The 19,799-nt window shown below is 53.8% G+C and overlaps 1 protein-coding gene across 1 annotated transcript in view; it reads left to right on the top strand.

The window, feature by feature from the left end:
- LOC144687508 (dynein axonemal heavy chain 3-like) overlaps positions 1-19,799 on the top strand; it is a 706,779-nt gene that overhangs the window by 255,062 nt on the left and 431,918 nt on the right. The window contains exons 20-22 of the mRNA XM_078553740.1: positions 4,420-4,534; positions 4,693-4,826; positions 6,141-6,326. Of these exons, the coding sequence (XP_078409866.1) occupies positions 4,420-4,534; positions 4,693-4,826; positions 6,141-6,326 (435 nt within the window). The remainder of the gene's footprint in view (positions 1-4,419; positions 4,535-4,692; positions 4,827-6,140; positions 6,327-19,799) is intronic.

Here is a 19,799-nt window from a genome sequence, read left to right on the forward strand (position 1 = left end):
GGGCAGGTGTTGGGTAAGGGGATGAGTGTGAAGTTGGGCACAGGACAGGTGTCAACTGGGGGAATGAGCAGCGATGTTGGGTGGCAATTTGTGTGTCGGGTAGGGGAGTGGGGACAGGCGTTTGGAACCTAGGAGGATAGGAGCAGGAGTAGGCCATTTGGCCCATCAAGCCTGCTCTGCCATTCAAACAGACCGCGGCTGATCATCCACCTCTACACCACTTTCCCACACTATCCCCATATCCCTTGATGTCATTAGTCTCCAGAAATCTATCAACTTCTGTCATGAACATACTCAATGATTGAGCTTCCACAGCCCTCTGGGGTAGAGAATTGCAAAGATTCACCACCCTCTGAGTGAAGAAATTCCTCCTGATGTCAGTCCAAAATGGCTGACCCCTTATCCTGAGAGGGTTTGTGGAGGCCTTCTGAATTTTTTTGTCTTTACTCCAACCTCCCATCCATTGATTGCAAAACCAGAGGCAATGCCTGATTCACAAAGTAAAGTTCAACCTAATAAACTGTGTACAACTCTTATTATCCTTCATCAACCTCTTCTGGTTGTGTCATTGGTGTGTCATTTAGACTTGATGCTAAGGTGGTATCTTGAGGATTTGGGGCAGTCACATTAGGGTTACACATATATTGCATTCTTTGTGAGCACATATTGAAACTTGCAAAAGTTATAACTTTAGATTCTTTGTGTTGGCCAAATAATGAAGACTGGTCCTCAGTTTCAATTTGGATTATTCACCAAAAGAATATGGAGATTGTCAAACTGGAGCTTCTCGGATAAGAAAGTTGACAATTTACTGTTCTAGTTCGGAGAAAGAACCACGTGAATAATAGTGGCAACATGTCTGAATGAAGGAGGACCAAGGTCAACCTCAGTCACTTTCTTTTCTTTCCTTTGCCGCCTTGGTTTGGTTCCATTTAGTTAACTATTCTTTCATGTTGTCTTTTCAGTCACTTTCTCCCATCCTACTCGTCATGATGATAAAATGATAATTAAGTAGTTGACCAATCAGAGCAGTTACTTTTCAACCAGTTAATGCACAAGAGAGGCAGGCATGAGGCGAGAAAACTCACAGTGAAAACCAGAGCTCCAAGTTCACCTGTTCCTCCCAAGTGTAATGAATGCAAGGTGTTATAAGAAGATTATGTTTTGGGACTGTCTCTTTAATTCAAGGTAAAATGAAGTATGAAGAGGGACTTTGAGGTTTGTTATGAATTCTTCCCAAAAAGAAATCTATGTGGCTTGGTTACCATGGAGACAAGGAGACCCAGAATGAGACTCACTGGAAAATATTCACCCCTGAAACAAAGGCAAGGAGAGCTGGACTAATTGTGGATGGACTTACTGACCTGAATTTTCACTCCTGGGTTGGCAGCCGAGACAATTCCCAGCTCCACAAACCCGAACCAGGAGAAATTGCCCCAGACGTTTGGATTTTTATTCGGGGGGAGGGGGTGGGGTGGTTGATGGAGGGCAGGTGAAAATAGGAGTCGTGGCCACTACTCCGGACATCCCAATCACACTCCCCAAGCCCAATCTATGCCAACTCATGCCACTTCATGCCCCCACCCCCATGACTCCCTCATACCCTCCATGTCAACCTATGCCCCTCTATCCACCCCCATGGCCCCCATTATCTTCCATGCAAACCAATGCCACCCATTCATCCCCAAAGCCCTTTATGGCCCCTATGCCAACTTTGTGCCAATTTATGCCAACCCATGCCCCCCACCCAGCACCCTTTGCTCTTACATCCTCCTTGCCAACTCACCCAGTATTCACCGTGTGCAGACCTCAGGACCCATACTGAGATTAAATAAAGTTTTTAAATGTGTCTTGATGGATACACTATTTAAAAAAAAACAGTTAAAAACCCATAAAATACATTTAACTTCCTTTAATCCCTTATAAAACAAGCATTTGCATTCATAGTCCCAATTCAAAGACTTCATAAGCACTTGGAACTGTCAATCAAACTGTGAACTGGCAGACGTCCCACTGTGATAATGATAGGCTGTGAAATCAGTCATATAGCATACATAGTGGTAATAGCTTATGTCAACAGGCATAAGAAATGGCAAGCACATTTTTTTAACACCGCAGAGTTATTTTCAAATATTTAAAGGGCAGGAGATTTAAATCTCTTGTGTTAGAATCATATCTCTCAAGACTGATTTTTTCTTTTATAAAATGGAAGGACGTGGCATGATCTGGATATTTGGATACTAACCTGGGATTTTTTATAAAAAGGTCATAAATTCACCTTGGAACTGTCAACAAGCAGGCCTCTTCTAAGAAATCACCTGACCTACATGGTACTTGAGGATGATCTAGTTGTTTGTTTTGAACAACAATCACTTTATTTGATAGAGAAGAAAACAGAAATGGGAAATCAGAAATGGGAAAACAGAAATGGAAAAATTTTAGGAAATCACATGGGTGAGAAGAGAAAAACTTAAGTTGCGAACCTGCTTGTTTTGAAGGCAGTCTTGTTGGGAAACAAGCTGAGGAAGGAAGGCTACCGTAATTGGCTCTCTCTCTACCTTACCTAAAATTTTGTGTGGCTATCAACCTGTAGCCAGAGAACCTCATCTGAGTGTAACTAGTCTACATTTGGACCTGCAAAGCTGGACCAGTGATGAGAACTTCCAGGCATCCACTGGGACCATCGGCCCCTCTTCACATGAGGGAACTCCAGGTCGACAGTGTCAAGGCCCTGCAGATTTTATCCTTTATTTTACAACGCCCACCCTCCAAAGCCCATCTCTGCAGAGAGACTTTATCTGTTTGTCCTTTGTTTGTCTGTGTGTGTCTGTGTATGTGCTGGGGGAATTCTTTAGGAAGAGATAGATAGTTATACTTCCTGATTACAATTGTTTGTTAACCTGTACTTGCAACTTGTTAAAAAGAAGTTTCATTTTAAAATAAATTAATCATTCTGAATTTTGAAAGAAGCCTGGTCAGAGTTTCTTTTCTGGGTAATAGAGGTATATATACACAATTGACCATTTTGGTGAGAAAATTAAACAGTTAAATTAATGGTACGGCCTGCAGAATGGTGGGGCTTTATAATTTGCGCACTCCTCCCATCCCAGTCGAAACACTTGACAGTTCCCTTTCACCGATCCCTTGACAGTTCCCTTGACAGTAGTCTTGACAGTTCCAATGAGCTTTTCAGTTCCAATGCATTTATGCACTCTATGCACATTCATGTCTACTTTTATAAATCCCAAGGCACTTGACTTCTCCCAAAGGGCACCTGACCTCTCCCACATGTGTCCCAGTGTCCCAGGACTAAATACAAAAGGTACCCTACCTCTCTAAAGAACTTTAGTAAGTTTGGACCTTCTCCCAGGTCTGAAGTACACAAGTTGTATTTTAGGCATCCCACTAATGAAAACCAAACCTGACTGACTGTGAACCACAGATGGACAATTTAGAACCTGCCCCCATTCCGTCCCCCTCCCCCCACCCCATGAAAATGGCAGGATTCAGGGCGGGTTCCAGATCCAGGCCTCTGCAGCCATATTTGCTAACACAGAGAGTCTCTCTATCTACATGAAAATTCAGGCCCTTGTCTCAGAGTTTGCATAGAAAGAGAGAGAGAAGTGTGTCAGAAAGAAAAACGGCTGCAGCTCGTGTGTTCAGCAGAAAGGAGTGTGCTGCCTTTCTGTGAGCTACCAGACAGAACACGGAGGAAAGGATATTCTTTCGTTGAAGAGATGCATCCCGTGGCACTCTAAAGACTCGGAAGATTTTCCCTCATCAGAGTGGGGCCTTCCTGCTGGTGGTCAATCCGGGAATTCTCTGAAAACTGAGGAAAATGCCTTTCAACAGTCACTTGGCACTATAACTTGGTAAAACAGACGGACATGAACCTATTGGAAGCTGGGAGTGACTGTGGACTGTATTCTTTAAAGATGGTAATCCTGTGGCGAGCGTGCTGTAAAGTATATACATGCTTGTGGGTTAAGACATTAATAAGGGTTATCGTTTCTATAGTTTACATTATTAGTTGCTTACTAAGTAATGTTTAGTTGTTGTTGCTTTTAGTTTGTTTGCAAGAGTAAACGTCTTAAAACTTGAAAACTTTTCACACAATGCCTTTGAGTCAGTCACTGGGAATTCAAATATCTTTTTAAAAGTTATCAATCTCTATGGGGACGGTAACACAAGCAGGTGATACTTTCCACGTATGATAATTATTAAAAGATTTAAGTGTGGAGTAAGTGTGGGAGCTTCTTGGCGTGAAAATACTGGCACTGCTTTGGTGAATGGTATTCTCTTGTGGAGAATTGTCAGAGTGCAATGATTTCAGTCCAGGTTTCAAAGGGCATCTAAGAACACCAACAAAATAATCACACTGGAAATAATATTTGACATATTTCCCTTTCTTTCAAGCAGATGTGGGATGATCTACATGGAGCCAATGAATTTGGGATGGGAACCTTTGGTCCGGTCTTGGTTAGCTACAAAACTACCTCAGCAGCTGAGAGCAGAGCAGAGGCAGACTATACAGGTATGTTCCCGAGCTCCCCTCACAACACCAGGCTCATTACTCAATGATCATCTGACTGTGTTTGAATGATTAGTGGAAACTCTTCCAAGCTAAAGCCTGATGTTCTGAGCAGATACTGTAAATGGTGAGATCCCTGTAATTGTTGGCTTTCTCTCTAGCTGCTGTGTGACTGGCTGTTACCCCCATGTTTGGATTTTGTTCAGAAGAAGTGTAATCTAGTGGTGCAGTCATCTTCCATGCACCTGACTGTCTCCATGCTAAAGATCTACGAGAGCTTGCTGGCTGAACTCAGGTAAGCTGTTTCAATGTCTAGCTTGTGGTTATCTGGGGAAATAAAGGTGCGGACAGAGAGACCAGGGGCTAGATTCTGCCCCACAGTCCCATCCATAGATGAGGTAATGTGCCAATGGAGAATGGAGATAAACCTGACAGTGTGGCCTACTTAACCACCTGCCCCCAACCTGGACACCCCTCCAATCACACCCACTCCAGTTGTTGTTGGCCATCCATTCCTTGTCCATTTCCCTCCTGTCCACCTCAGTTTCTGCCACTTCCTTCCACTACCACCATGTTAAAGATGGCAGTAGGACAGACCTGGCAACAGTGACAACCTCAAGATCATAAGATCATAAAGAAGTAGGAACAGGAGTAGGCCATTCAGCCCCTCGAGTCTGCTCCACCATTCAATAAGATCATGGCTGATCTGATTGTGGCCTTAGCCCCACTTTCCTTCCTGTACCCCATAACCATTAACTCCCTTGTAGGTCAAAAACCTGTCTAACTCGGCCTTGAATGTATTCAATGACCCAGCCTCTAATGCTTGCTGGGAAAAGAATTCCACTCTGTGAGAGAAAAATTCCTCCTCATCTCCATCTTAAATGGGAGATCCTTTATTTTGAAACTGTGCCCCCTAGTGTTAAATTCCTCCATGAGGAGAAACATCCTTTCAGCATTGACCCTGTCAAGTCCTCTCAGGATCTTGTATGTTTCAATCAAATCACTTCTGATCCTTCTAAACCCCAATGAGTATAGGCCTAACCTGCTCAACCTTCCCTCATATAACAACCCCTTCATCTCAGGAATCAGCCGAGTGAACCTTCTCTGAATTGTTTCCAAGGCAAGTATATCCCTCCTTGAGTAAGGAAACAAAAGCTGGATACAGTACTCCAGATGTGGTCTCACTAAAACCCTGTACAGCTGTACAGATCATGCTCTGGAGGAGCAAGGCTTACTTTAGGCCTCCCATTGGCCCCCACACACTTACATACACAGGCCTTGGTCTTGCTGAGGTATAAAAGGTTAGCTGGTCATTTGATCTTCAGGACTCTTCTGCCCCTTTAGCTGCCCAGCTACTTCTCCTGGTATTGGAAGAACCTGGCTGACAGACAAAATGAGCCAAGATCAGGATTGAGGAGAAGTTGTAGGAGTGGCACAAGGTCCTTGGTGGAGGGGCAGATAGCTTTGGGAACCATAGGTCCAAAGACACCAGCTAGAACACATTTAAACTTATCTGATTTGCTGAGCAATGAAACAGGTCTAATGGATAGTCTCGCTCTGTCGAACGTTAGCAGGCAAAGATCCCACTGACTGCCTTCTTGTATTGCAGCTTTACTGAAGATCTTGTTGACCAGGGTGAGGAGACTTTTCAGGCCTTGAAAGCAATAGATGAAACGAGTTTCTCATCCACGATACAGAAAGAAAAGGAAGAAATCACCAACCATCTAGTAGCTTATGCCTTCTTTTCAATAGTGTGGTCCATCGGTGGCATTCTTGACCTTCCATCAAAACAAAGGTAACTCTATGGGGCTGAAATCTGAAACAGAGATTCACCGCTGCCCCTAAGCTATTGTAGAACATGTAAGTGGGCTTGACAGCTTAGCTTAGAGGTTGATCGTAACAATGGTTTTAATTTTAGATTACTTGGAACAGCTGTTATTAACCCTCCATGCCATCAGTGAGAATATATCACTGGTTGCTGACCTCATCACACGTTAAGCTAAGTACCAAAACACCAAACTACTCCGGCCCCCTCCCACAACTCTTTCTCCGGTACATCGATGATTACTTCGGTGCTGCTTCATGCTCTCGTCAGGACCTGGAAAAATTTATTAATTTTGCTTCCAATTGCCACCCCTCCATCATTTTCACATGGTCCATCTCTGACACTTCTCTTCTCTTCCTTGACCCCTCTGTCTCAATTTCTGATGATAGACTGTCCACCAATATCCATTACAAGCCTACCGACTCCCACAGCTACCTCGACTACAGCTCCTCACACCCTGCTTCCTGTAAGGACTCCATCCCATTCTCTCAGTTCCTTCGCCCCCGTCGCATCTGTTCTGAAAATACCAGTTTCAAAAACAGTTCCTCTGACATGTCCTCCTTTTTCCTTAACCGAGGTTTTCCACCCATGGTGTTTGACAGGGCCCTCAACCGTGTCCGGCCCATCTCCCGCCCATCTGCCCTCATACTTTCCTCTCCCTCCCAGAACCATGATAGGGTCCCCCTTATCCTCACTTATCACCCCACCAGCCTCCACATTCAAAGGATCATCCTCCGCCATTTCCGCCAACTCCAGCATGATGCCACCACCAAACACATCTTCCCTTCACCCCCCCGGCAGCATTCCGCAGGGATCGTTCCCTCCGGGACACCCTGGTCCACTCCTCCCTCACCCCCTACACCTCAACCCCCTCCCACGGCACCTTCCCATGCAACCGCAGAAGGTGCAACACCTGCCCCTTTACTTCCCCTCTCCTCACCGTGCAAGGGCCCAAACACTCCTTTCAAGTGAAGCAGCATTTCACTTGCACCTCCCTCAATTTAGTCTACTGCATTCGTTGCTCCCAATGCGGTTTCCTCAACATTGGAGAGACCAAACGCAGACTGGGTGACCGCTTTGAGGAACACCTTCGGTCTCTCCGCAAGCATTACCCAGACCTCCCTGTCGCTTGCCATTTCAACACTCCACCCTGCTCTCATGCCCACATGTCCGTCCTTGGCCTGCTACATTGTTCCAGTGAAGCTCAATGCAAACTGGAGGAACAGCACCCCATCTTCCGACTAGACACTTTACAGCCTTCCGGTCTGAATATTGAATTCAACAATTTTAGTTCATGAACTCTCCCCTCCATCCCCACCCCCTTTCCGATCCCCCTTTTTTCCAATAATTTATATAGATTTTTCTTTTCCCACCTATTTCCATTATTTTTAAATGTATTTCCATCCATTGTTTTATCTCTATCTTTTAGCCTATTTCGATCCCTTCCCCCCACCCCACCCCCACTAGGGCTATCTGTACCTTGCTCATCCTGCTTTCTACCCTTAATGTCACCTATTAATACATTTCTTGGCTAATATCATCACCTTCAACACCTCTTTGTTCTTTTGTCTATGACATCTTTTGGCAATCTCCACCTATCACTGGCCCTCTATCCAGCTCTACCTGTCCCACCCCCCTCTTAAACCAGTTTATATTTCACCTCTTTTCTATTTTTCCTTAGTTCTGTTGAAGAGTCATACGGACGCGAAACGTTAACTCTGTTCCTCTCCGCAGATGCTGTCAGACCTGCTGAGTTTTTCCAGGTATTTTTATTTTTGTTTTGGATTTCCAGCATCCGCAGTTTTTTGCTTTCATCACCAAAACATGGTGATGGCCTTTTAATTTTTATTTATTCTTTCCTGGGATGTGCGTGTCACTGGCCATGAACTGAGTGGCTTGCTAGCAGCCATTTCAGAGTTGGTCTGGAGTCACGTGTAGGCCAGATCAGGTAAGAACAGCAGATTTCCTTCCCTAAAGGACACTAGTGAACCAGATGAGTTTTTACAACAATCGATGATGGTCATGCATACAAACATATGAATTAGGAGCAGGAATAGACCATTCTGAGACTAGCTTTATATTCCAGATTTATTCATTGAATTCAAATTTCACCGGCTGGGATTAGAACCCATGGCCCAGGGAGCCTGGGTCTGCTGCCAGGGGATGAATGGCTACCCGACAGTCATTGACCATTTATAGGTTGGAAGCAGGACTGACACCCCTCAGGGGCATTCGACAAAACATTTTAATTCTCAGGATTATTCTGATGCTTAGTAGTTAGAGGTAGATGTGAGAAGCGATTCAGTTTCCAAGTTGGTGATGACAATGGACCTCATGTAATGAGACTTGAGGCATTAGCAGAGTATGAAATGTGGTAGAAATGGGCTATTTTGCTGTTTCGCAGTTATAACTCATGCTGTCTTCAGTTCTCCAATGAATGCTAGTTATAGAATATTCTCAGACACTATCCCCTGTATATCAGTTAAAATGAGTACTGCGCTTCAGAGAGGATCTTATTCTGAAGTAACCAGCTTTATTATCCTTGTCACCAATGTTCTTTTTTGATCTTTAAAGATTTCACCCAAATTGAATTTAGTGAGTGAGTGTGACTGACAGTATCTGCAGATTAATAGCCTGTTACTATCCAAGAAGCAGATCTCATCTCCCCACATAATCAAAAATGATGCCCAGCACATTGTGCTCATGAAATTTAATTTGAGACATATTTATTAATTCAGTGAATCTGCCAGTCTGTACTAAAAGAATTAGATTGTACTGGAGGTGTTTTACCTTTTCCAGATGTTTCAAGGGCATCAAGGCCAAGGTAGTGAGTGAAATGGGGCAGGAGGAGGGGCTCAGGGGAACTAACGAGTCGATGGGTGGGGGTTTGGAGGAATGGGTCAGCGGTCAGAGGGATGTGCCCAGGAGGGGGATAGTTTGGGGATCAGGGGAGGGTCGCAGGTTGAGGAGTGGGCTGGAGCAGTAGAGAAGGGTCGGGGTTGAGGGGAAGGAGGCCATTCCTACCATCCCCCACACACTGATCCCTTGAGGATTTCCCACTGGGTGATGGTGAACATGTTATTGATGATGGGAATGGCTGTCTGATGAATTTTCCATGATTATTGATTTACCCTGTGCATTCCTGAGTTTCTAAAGATATGATGGGATATTTACAAACTCAAGTCATTCTTGTTTAGTGCAGCCCACCAAAAATTAAGGGGTGAAATGATTCTCAATGTCCGATATTCAGCAAAGCTGCTGAGGGCAGTGTGTGGTGGCAGGTTCATTGTCACTTCCATTCTCCTCACCCCACCCCCATCAGCAATGGCCAACTCAGTCAAAGCCCAAATCTCATTGAGGTGGTTTCCGCAGCAGACAAGCTGAGTTTGGGTGGAATCTGGCGATGTTAGAGGTGGAAATTGGCAGTCTTAATGACAGTGCGGATATGTCAAAAGCTCATCTCAGTGTCAAATATGACAGCAGGATTGTAAGCAGTCTGGTTCAGCCTCAGTCAGCGAAAGAGGTGGAGTTAGTAATGGGGATTATACTTATGAGTGAAGACAATGGCCTTAGTTTTCCTAATATTCTGTCAGATCTTTGCCTTAACACAAGCGGGAATGCTGTGGAGAAAGAGAAGGATCATCATGACCCAGGGAAAGCCAGCACACACGAGTTACAAGGCTAGTGATGGCGAGGGATCAGGGCCAAGGGTGGGGATACATCTTGCAGTGTGGGGGATCCTGCCTCGATTCAGAGAAGCTGGCATAACACTGGAGGCCAGTGCACAAAGAGTGATAAAGTGTACCAGTTGGCACTGGGAGAAAGAGAGGTGAAGGTTTCAGGCCAAATAAGCTGCCAGGATCCCTAGTCACCCACCTCCCACCTCACCCACCTGCCACACCACCCACCTGCCATCTCACCGACCTACCACCCCAACCACCTACCACCTCACCCACCTGCCACGCCACCCACCTACCACCCCACCCACCTACCACCTCACCCACCTACCACCTCACCCACCTACCACCCCACCCACCTACCACCTCACCCACCTACCACCTCACCCACCTACCACCTCAACCACCTACCACCTCACCCACCTACCACCCCACCCACCTACCACCCCACCCACCTAGCACCTCAACCACCTACCACCTCACCCACCAACCACCTCAACCACCTACCACCTCATCCACCGACCACCTAACCCACCTGCCACCTCACCCACCTACCACCCCACACACCTACCACCCCACACACCTACCACCCCACCCACCTACCACCCCACCCACCTACCACCTCACCCACCTACCACCCCACCCACCTACCACCCCACACACCTACCACCCCACACACCTACCACCCCACCCACCTACCACCCCACCCACCTACCACCTCACCCACCTACCACCCCACCCACCTACCACCCCACCCACTTACCACATCACTCTCCTACCACCTCACCAACCTGCCACCTCACCCACCAACCACCCCACCCACCTACCACCCCACACAACTACCACATCACCTACCTATAACCTCACCTACCTGCCACCTCACCCACCTACCACCCCACCCACCTAACACCCCACCCACCTACCACCTCACCTACCTGCCACCTCACCCACCTGCCACCCCACCCACCTACCACCCCACCCACCTACCACCCCACCCAACTACCACATCACCCATCTACCACCTCACCTACCTGCCACCTCACCCACCTACCACCCCACCCACCTACCACCCCACCCACCTAACACGTCACCCACCTACCACCCCACCCACCTACCACCCCACCCAACTACCACATCACCCACCTACCACCTCACCTACCTGCCACCTCACCCACCTACCACCCCACCCACCTACCACCCCACCCAACTACCACATCACCCACCTACCACTCCACCCACCTACCACCTCACCCACCTACCACCCCACCCACCTACCACCTCACCCAACTACCAGCCCACCCACCTACAACCTCACCCGCCTGCCAACTCACCCCTCTACCACATCATCCAGCTGCCACCTCATCCTCCTACCACGTCACCCATCTACCACCTCACCCATCTACCACCTCACCTACCTACCACACCACCCACCTGCCACCTCACCCACCTGTACACCCCACCCACCTACCACCTCACCCACCTACCATCTCACCCATCCACCACCCCACCCACCTGCGACCCCACCCAACTGCCACCCCACCCACCTATCACCTCACCCGCCCACCACCCCACCCACCTACCACCTCACCTGTCTACCACCTCACCCGTCTACCACACCGACCACCTACCACCCCACTCACCTACCACCCCACCCGTCTACCACCTCACCCACCTACCACCTCACCCACCTACCACCTCACCTGTCTACCACCTCACCCGTCGACCACCCCGACCACCTACCACCCCACCCACCTACCACCTCACCCGTCTACCACCCCACCCACCTACCACCTCACCCGTCTACCACCTCACCCACCTACCATCCCACCCACCTACCACCCCACCCGCTTACCACCTCACCCACCAGCCACCTCACCCACCTACCACCTCACCCACCTACAACCACACCCACCTGACAACTCACCCCCCTACCACATCACCCAGCTGCCAGCTCATCCTCCTACCACGTCACCCACCTACCACCTCACCCACCTGCCACCCCACCCACCTGTGACCCCACCAACCTGCCACCCCACCCACCTCACCCACCTGCCACCCCACCCATCTACCACCCCACCCACCTACAACCTCAACCACCTACCACCTCACCCACCTACCACCTCAACCACCTACCACCTCACCCACCTACCACCTCACCCACCTACCACCACACCTACCTGCCACATCACCTACCTACCACCTCACCTACCTGCCACATCACCCACCTACCACCTCACCCACCTACCACCTCACCTACCTTCCACTTCACCCACCTACCACTCCACCCACCTACCACCTCACCCACCTACCACCCCACCCACCTACCACCTCAACCACCTACCACCTCACCCACCTGCCACCTCAACCACCTACCACCTCACCCATCTACCACCCCACCAACCTACCACCTCAATCACCTACCACCTCACCCACCTACCACCCCACCCACCTACTACCTCACCCACCTACCACCTCACCCAGCTACCACCCCACCCACCTACCACCTCACCAAACTTCCACCCCAAGCACCTACCACCTCACCCACCTGCCAACTCACCCACCTACCAGCCCACCCACCTGCCACCTCACCCCCCTACCACATCACCCAGCTGCCACCTCACCCACCTACCACATCACCCACCTGCCACCTCACCCACCTGCCACCTCACCCACCTACCACCCCACCCACCTACCACCTCATCCACATGTCACCCCACTCACCTGTCAACCCAACCACCTGTAAACCCACCCACCTGTCAACCCACCCACCTACCACCCCACCCACCTACCACCTCACCCACCTACCTCCTCATCCACCTACCTCCTCACCCACCTACCACCCCACCCACCTACCAACCCACCCACCTCCCACCCCACACCACTTAGCACCCCACTCACCTACCTCCTCACCCACCTACCACCCCACACACCTACCACTCCACCCACCTACCACCTCACCCACCTACCACCTCACCCAACAAACTCCTCACCAACCTACCACCCCAACCTCCTACCACCGCACCCACCTACCACTCCACCCACCTACCACCTCACCCACCTACCACCTCACCCACCTACCTCCTCACCAACCTACCACCCCAACCACCTACCACCTCACCCACCTACCACTCCACCCACCTACCACCTCACCCACCTGCCACCTCATCCACCTGCCACCCCACCCACCTGTGACCCCACCAACCTGCCACCCCACCCACCTCACCCACCTGCCACCCCGCCCACCTGCCATCTCACCCACCTACCATCTCACCCACCTACCACCCCACCCAACTGCCACCCCACCCACCTGCGACCCCACCCACCTGCCACCTCACCCACCTACCATCTCACCCACCTGACACCCCACCCACCTACGACCCCACCCAACTGCCACCCCACCCACCTACCACCTCACCCGCCCACCACCCCACCCACCTGCCACCTCACATGTCTACCACCTCACCCGTCTATCACCCCGACCACCTATCACCCCACCCACCTACCACCCCACCGTCTACCACCCCACCCACCTACCACCCCACCCAACTACCACATCACCCACCTACCACTCCACCCACCTACCACCTCACCCACCTACCACCCCACCCACCTACCACCTCACCCAACTACCAGCCCACCCACCTACAACCTCACCCGCCTGCCAACTCACCCCTCTACCACATCATCCAGCTGCCACCTCATCCTCCTACCACGTCACCCATCTACCACCTCACCCATCTACCACCTCACCTACCTACCACACCACCCACCTACCACCTCACCTACCTACCACACCACCCACCTGCCACCTCACCCACCTGTACACCCCACCCACCTACCATCTCACCCACCTACCACCCCACCCAACTGCCACCCCACCCACCTGCGACCCCAAACACCAGCCACCTCACCCACCTACCATCTCACCCATCCACCACCCCACCCACCTGCGACCCCACCCAACTGCCACCCCACCCACCTATCACCTCACCCGCCCACCACCCCACCCACCTACCACCTCACCTGTCTACCACCTCACCCGTCTACCACACCGACCACCTACCACCCCACTCACCTACCACCCCACCCGTCTACCACCTCACCCACCTACCACCTCACCCACCTACCACCTCACCTGTCTACCACCTCACCCGTCGACCACCCCGACCACCTACCACCCCACCCACCTACCACCTCACCCGTCTACCACCCCACCCACCTACCACCTCACCCGTCTACCACCTCACCCACCTACCATCCCACCCACCTACCACCCCACCCGCTTACCACCTCACCCACCAGCAACCTCACCCACCTACCACCTCACCCACCTACAACCACACCCACCTGACAACTCACCCCCCTACCACATCACCCAGCTGCCAGCTCATCCTCCTACCACGTCACCCACCTACCACCTCACCCACCTGCCACCCCACCCACCTGTGACCCCACCAACCTGCCACCCCACCCACCTCACCCACCTGCCACCCCACCCATCTACCACCCCACCCACCTACAACCTCAACCACCTACCACCTCACCCACCTACCACCTCAACCACCTACCACCTCACCCACCTACCACCTCAACCACCTACCACCACACCTACCTGCCACATCACCTACCTACCACCTCACCTACCTGCCACATCACCCACCTACCACCTCACCCACCTACCACCTCACCTACCTTCCACTTCACCCACCTACCACTCCACCCACCTACCACCTCACCCACCTACCACCCCACCCACCTACCACCTCAACCACCTACCACCTCACCCACCTGCCACCCCACCCACCTACCACCTCAACCACCTACCACCTCACCCATCTACCACCCCGCCAACCTACCACCTCAATCACCTACCACCTCACCCACCTACCACCCCACCCACCTACTACCTCACCCACCTACCACCTCACCCAGCTACCACCCCACCCACCTACCACCTCACCAAACTTCCACCCCAAGCACCTACCACCTCACCCACCTGCCAACTCACCCACCTACCAGCCCACCCACCTGCCACCTCACCCCCCTACCACATCACCCAGCTGCCATCTCACCCACCTACCACATCACCCACCTGCCACCTCACCCACCTGCCACCTCACCCACCTACCACCCCACCCACCTACCACCTCATCCACATGTCACCCCACTCACCTGTCAACCCAACCACCTGTAAACCCACCCACCTGTCAACCCACCCACCTACCACCCCACCCACCTACCACCTCACCCACCTACCTCCTCATCCACCTACCTCCTCACCCACCTACCACCCCACCCACCTACCAACCCACCCACCTCCCACCCCACACCACTTAGCACCCCACTCACCTACCTCCTCACCCACCTACCACCCCACACACCTACCACTCCACCCACCTACCACCTCACCCACCTACCACCTCACCCAACAAACTCCTCACCAACCTACCACCCCAACCTCCTACCACCGCACCCACCTACCACTCCACCCACCTACCACCTCACCCACCTACCACCTCACCCACCTACCTCCTCACCAACCTACCACCCCAACCACCTACCACCTCACCCACCTGCCACCTCATCCACCTGCCACCCCACCCACCTGTGACCCCACCAACCTGCCACCCCACCCACCTCACCCACCTGCCACCCCGCCCACCTGCCATCTCACCCACCTACCATCTCACCCACCTACCACCCCACCCAACTGCCACCCCACCCACCTGCGACCCCACCCACCTGCCACCTCACCCACCTACCATCTCACCCACCTGACACCCCACCCACCTACGACCCCACCCAACTGCCACCCCACCCACCTACCACCTCACCCGCCCACCACCCCACCCACCTGCCACCTCACATGTCTACCACCTCACCCGTCTATCACCCCGACCACCTATCACCCCACCCACCTACCACCCCACCGTCTACCACCTCACCCACCTACCACCTCACCTGTCTACCACCTCACCCGTCCACCACCCCGACCACCTACCACCCCACCGACCTACCACCCCACCCACCTACCACCTCACCCGTCGACCACCCCACCCACCTACCACCTCACCCGTCTACCACCTGACCCACCTACCACACCACCCACCTACCACCCCACCCGCTTACCGCCTCACCCACCTGCCACCTCACCCACCTACCACCTCATCCACATGTCACCCCACTCACCTGTCAACCCACCCACCTGTAAACCCACTGACCAGCCAACCCACCCACCTACCACCCCACCCACCTACCACCTCACCCACCTACCTCCTCATCCACCTACCTCCTCACCCACCTACCACCCCACCCACCTACCAACCCATCCACCTACCACCCAACCCACTTACCACCCCACTCAGCTACCTCCTCACCCACCTACCACCCCACCCACCTACCACTCCACCCACCTACCGCCTCACCCACCTACCACCTCACCCAACAAACTCCTCACCAACCTACCACCCCAACCTCCTACCACCGCACCCACCTACCACTCCACCCACCTACCACCTCACCCACCTACCACTCCACCCACCTACCACCTCACCCACCTGCCACCTCAACCACCTACCACCCCACCCACCTGTGACCCCACCAACCTGCCACCCCACCCACCTCACCCACCTGCCACCCCACCCACCTGCCATCTCACCCACCTACCATCTCACCCACCTACCACCCCACCCAACTGCCACCCCACCCACCTGCGACCCCACCCACCTGCCACCTCACCCACCTACCATCTCACCCACCTGCCACCCCACCCACCTGCGACCCCACCCAACTGCCACCCCACCCACCTACCACCTCACCCGCCCACCACCTCACCTGTCTACCACCTCACCCGTCCACCACCCCGACCACCTACCACCCCACCCACCTACCACCCCACACACCTACCACCTCACCCGTCGACCACCCCACCCACCTACCACCTCACACGTCTACCACCTCACCCACCTACCACCTCACCCAACAAACTCCTCACCAACCTACCACCCCAACCTCCTACCACCGCACCAAACTACCACTCCACCCACCTACCACCTCACCCACCTACCACCTCACCCACATACCTCCTCACCAACCTACCACCCCAACCACCTACCACCTCACCCACCTACCACTCCACCCACCTACCACCTCACCCATCTGCCACCTCAACCGCCTGCCACCCCACCCACCTGTGACCCCACCAACCTGCCACCCCACCCAACTCACCCACCGGCCACCCCACCCACCTGCCATCTCACCCACCTACCATCTCACCCACCTACCACCCCACCCAACTGCCACCCCACCCACCTGCGACCCCACCCACCTGCCACCTCACCCACCTACCATCTCACCCACCTGCCACCCCACCCACCTGAGACCTCATCTACATGTCACCCCACTCACCTGTCAACCCACCCACCTGTAAACCCACTCACCTGCCAACCCACCCACCTACCACCCCACCCACCTACCACCTCACCCACCTACCTCCTCATCCAACTACCTCCTCACCCACCTACCACCCCACCCACCTACCAACCCATCCACCTACCACCCAACCCACTTACCACCCCACTCACCTACATCCTCACCCACCTGCCACCCCACCCACCTGCCATCTCACCCACCTACCAGCTCACCCACCTACCACCCAACTCAACTGCCACCCCACCCACCTGCGACCCTACCCACCTGCCACCTCACCCACCTACCATCTCATCCACCTGCCAACCCACCCACCTGCGACCCCACCCAACTGCCACCCCACCCACCTACCACCTCACCCGCCCACCACCCCACCCACCTGCCACCTCACATGTCTACCACCTCACCCGTCTACCACCCCGACCATCTATCACCCCACCCACCTACCACCCCACCGTCTACCACCTCACCCACCTACCACCACACCCACCTACCACCTCACCTGTCTACCACCTCACCCGTCCACCACCCCGACCACCTACCACCCCACCCACCTACCACCCCACCCACCTAGCACCTCACCCGTCTACCACCCCACCCACCTACCACCCCACCCGTCTACCACCCCACCCACCTACCGCCCCACCCGCTTACCGCCTCACCCACCTGCCACCTCACCCACCTACCACCTCACCCACCTACCACCTCACCCACCTTCCACCCCACCCGCTTACTACCTCACCCACCTACCACCTCACCCACCTGCCACCCCACCCGCTTACCACCTCACCGTCCTACCACCTCACCTACCTGCCACCTCACCCACCTACCTCCCCACCCACCTAGCACCTCAACCACCTACTACCTCACCCACCTGCCACACCACCCACCTACCACCTCACCCACCTGCCACCCCACCCACCTGCCATCTCACCCACCAACCATCTCACCCACCTACCACCCCACCCACCTACCACCTCAACCACCTACCACCCCACCCACCTACGACCTCAACCAACTACCACCTCACCCACCTACCACCTCAACCACCTACCACCTCACCTACCTACCACCTCACCCGCCTACCACTGCACTCACCTGCCAACTCACCCACCTACCACCCCACCCACCTACCACCCCACCCACCTACCACCTCAACCACCTACCACCTCACCCACCTGCCACACCACCCACCTACCACCTCAACCACCTACCACCTCACCCACCTACCACCCCACCCACCTACCAACCCACCCACCTACCACCCCACCCACCTACCACCTCACCCGTCTACCACCCCACCCACCTACCACCCCACCCGTCTACCACCTCACCCACCTACCACCCCACCCACCTACCACCCCACCTGCTTACCGCCTCACCCACCTGCCACCTCACCCACCTACCACCTCATCCACATGTCACCCCACTCACCTGTCAACCCACCCACCTGTAAACCCACCCACCTGCCAACCCACCCACCTACCACCTCACCCACCTACCTCCTCATCCACCTACCTCCTCACCCACCTACCACCCCTCCCACCTACCAACCCACCCACCTACCACCCCACCCACCTACCACCCCACCCACCTACCACCTCACCCGTCTACCACCCCACCCACCTACCACCCCACCCGTCTACCACCTCACCCACCTACCACCCCACCCACTTACCACCCCACCCGCTTACCGCCTCACCCACCTGCCACCTCACCCACCTACCACCTCACCCACCTACAACCTCACCCACCTGCCAACCCACCCCCCTACCACATCACCCAGCTGCCACCTCATCCTCCTACCACGTCACCCACCTAACACATTCACCCACCTGCCACCCCACCTGCTTACTACCTCACCCACCTACCACCTCACCCACCTGCCACCCCACCCGCTTACCACCTCACCGGCCTACCACCTCACCTACCTGCCACCTCACCCACCTACAACCCCACCCACCTACCACCTCACCCACCTACCTCCCCACCCACCTAGCACCTCAACCACCTACCACCTCACCCACCTGCCACACCACCCACCTACCACCTCACCCACCTGCCACCCCACCCACCTGCCATCTCACCCACCAACCATCTCACCCACCTACCACCCCACCCACCTACCACCTCAACCACCTACCACCCCACCCACCTACGACCTCAACCAACTACCACCTCACCCACCTACCACCTCAACCACCTACCACCTCACCTACCTACCACCTCACCCGCCTACCACTGCACTTACCTGCCACCTCACCCACCTACCACCCCACCCACCTACCACCTCAACCACCTACCACCTCACCCACCTACCACCTCACCCACCGACCAC

This window comes from Cetorhinus maximus, chromosome 12, assembly GCF_964194155.1.
Source record: "Cetorhinus maximus chromosome 12, sCetMax3.hap1.1, whole genome shotgun sequence".
Lineage (NCBI taxonomy): Eukaryota > Metazoa > Chordata > Chondrichthyes > Lamniformes > Cetorhinidae > Cetorhinus > Cetorhinus maximus.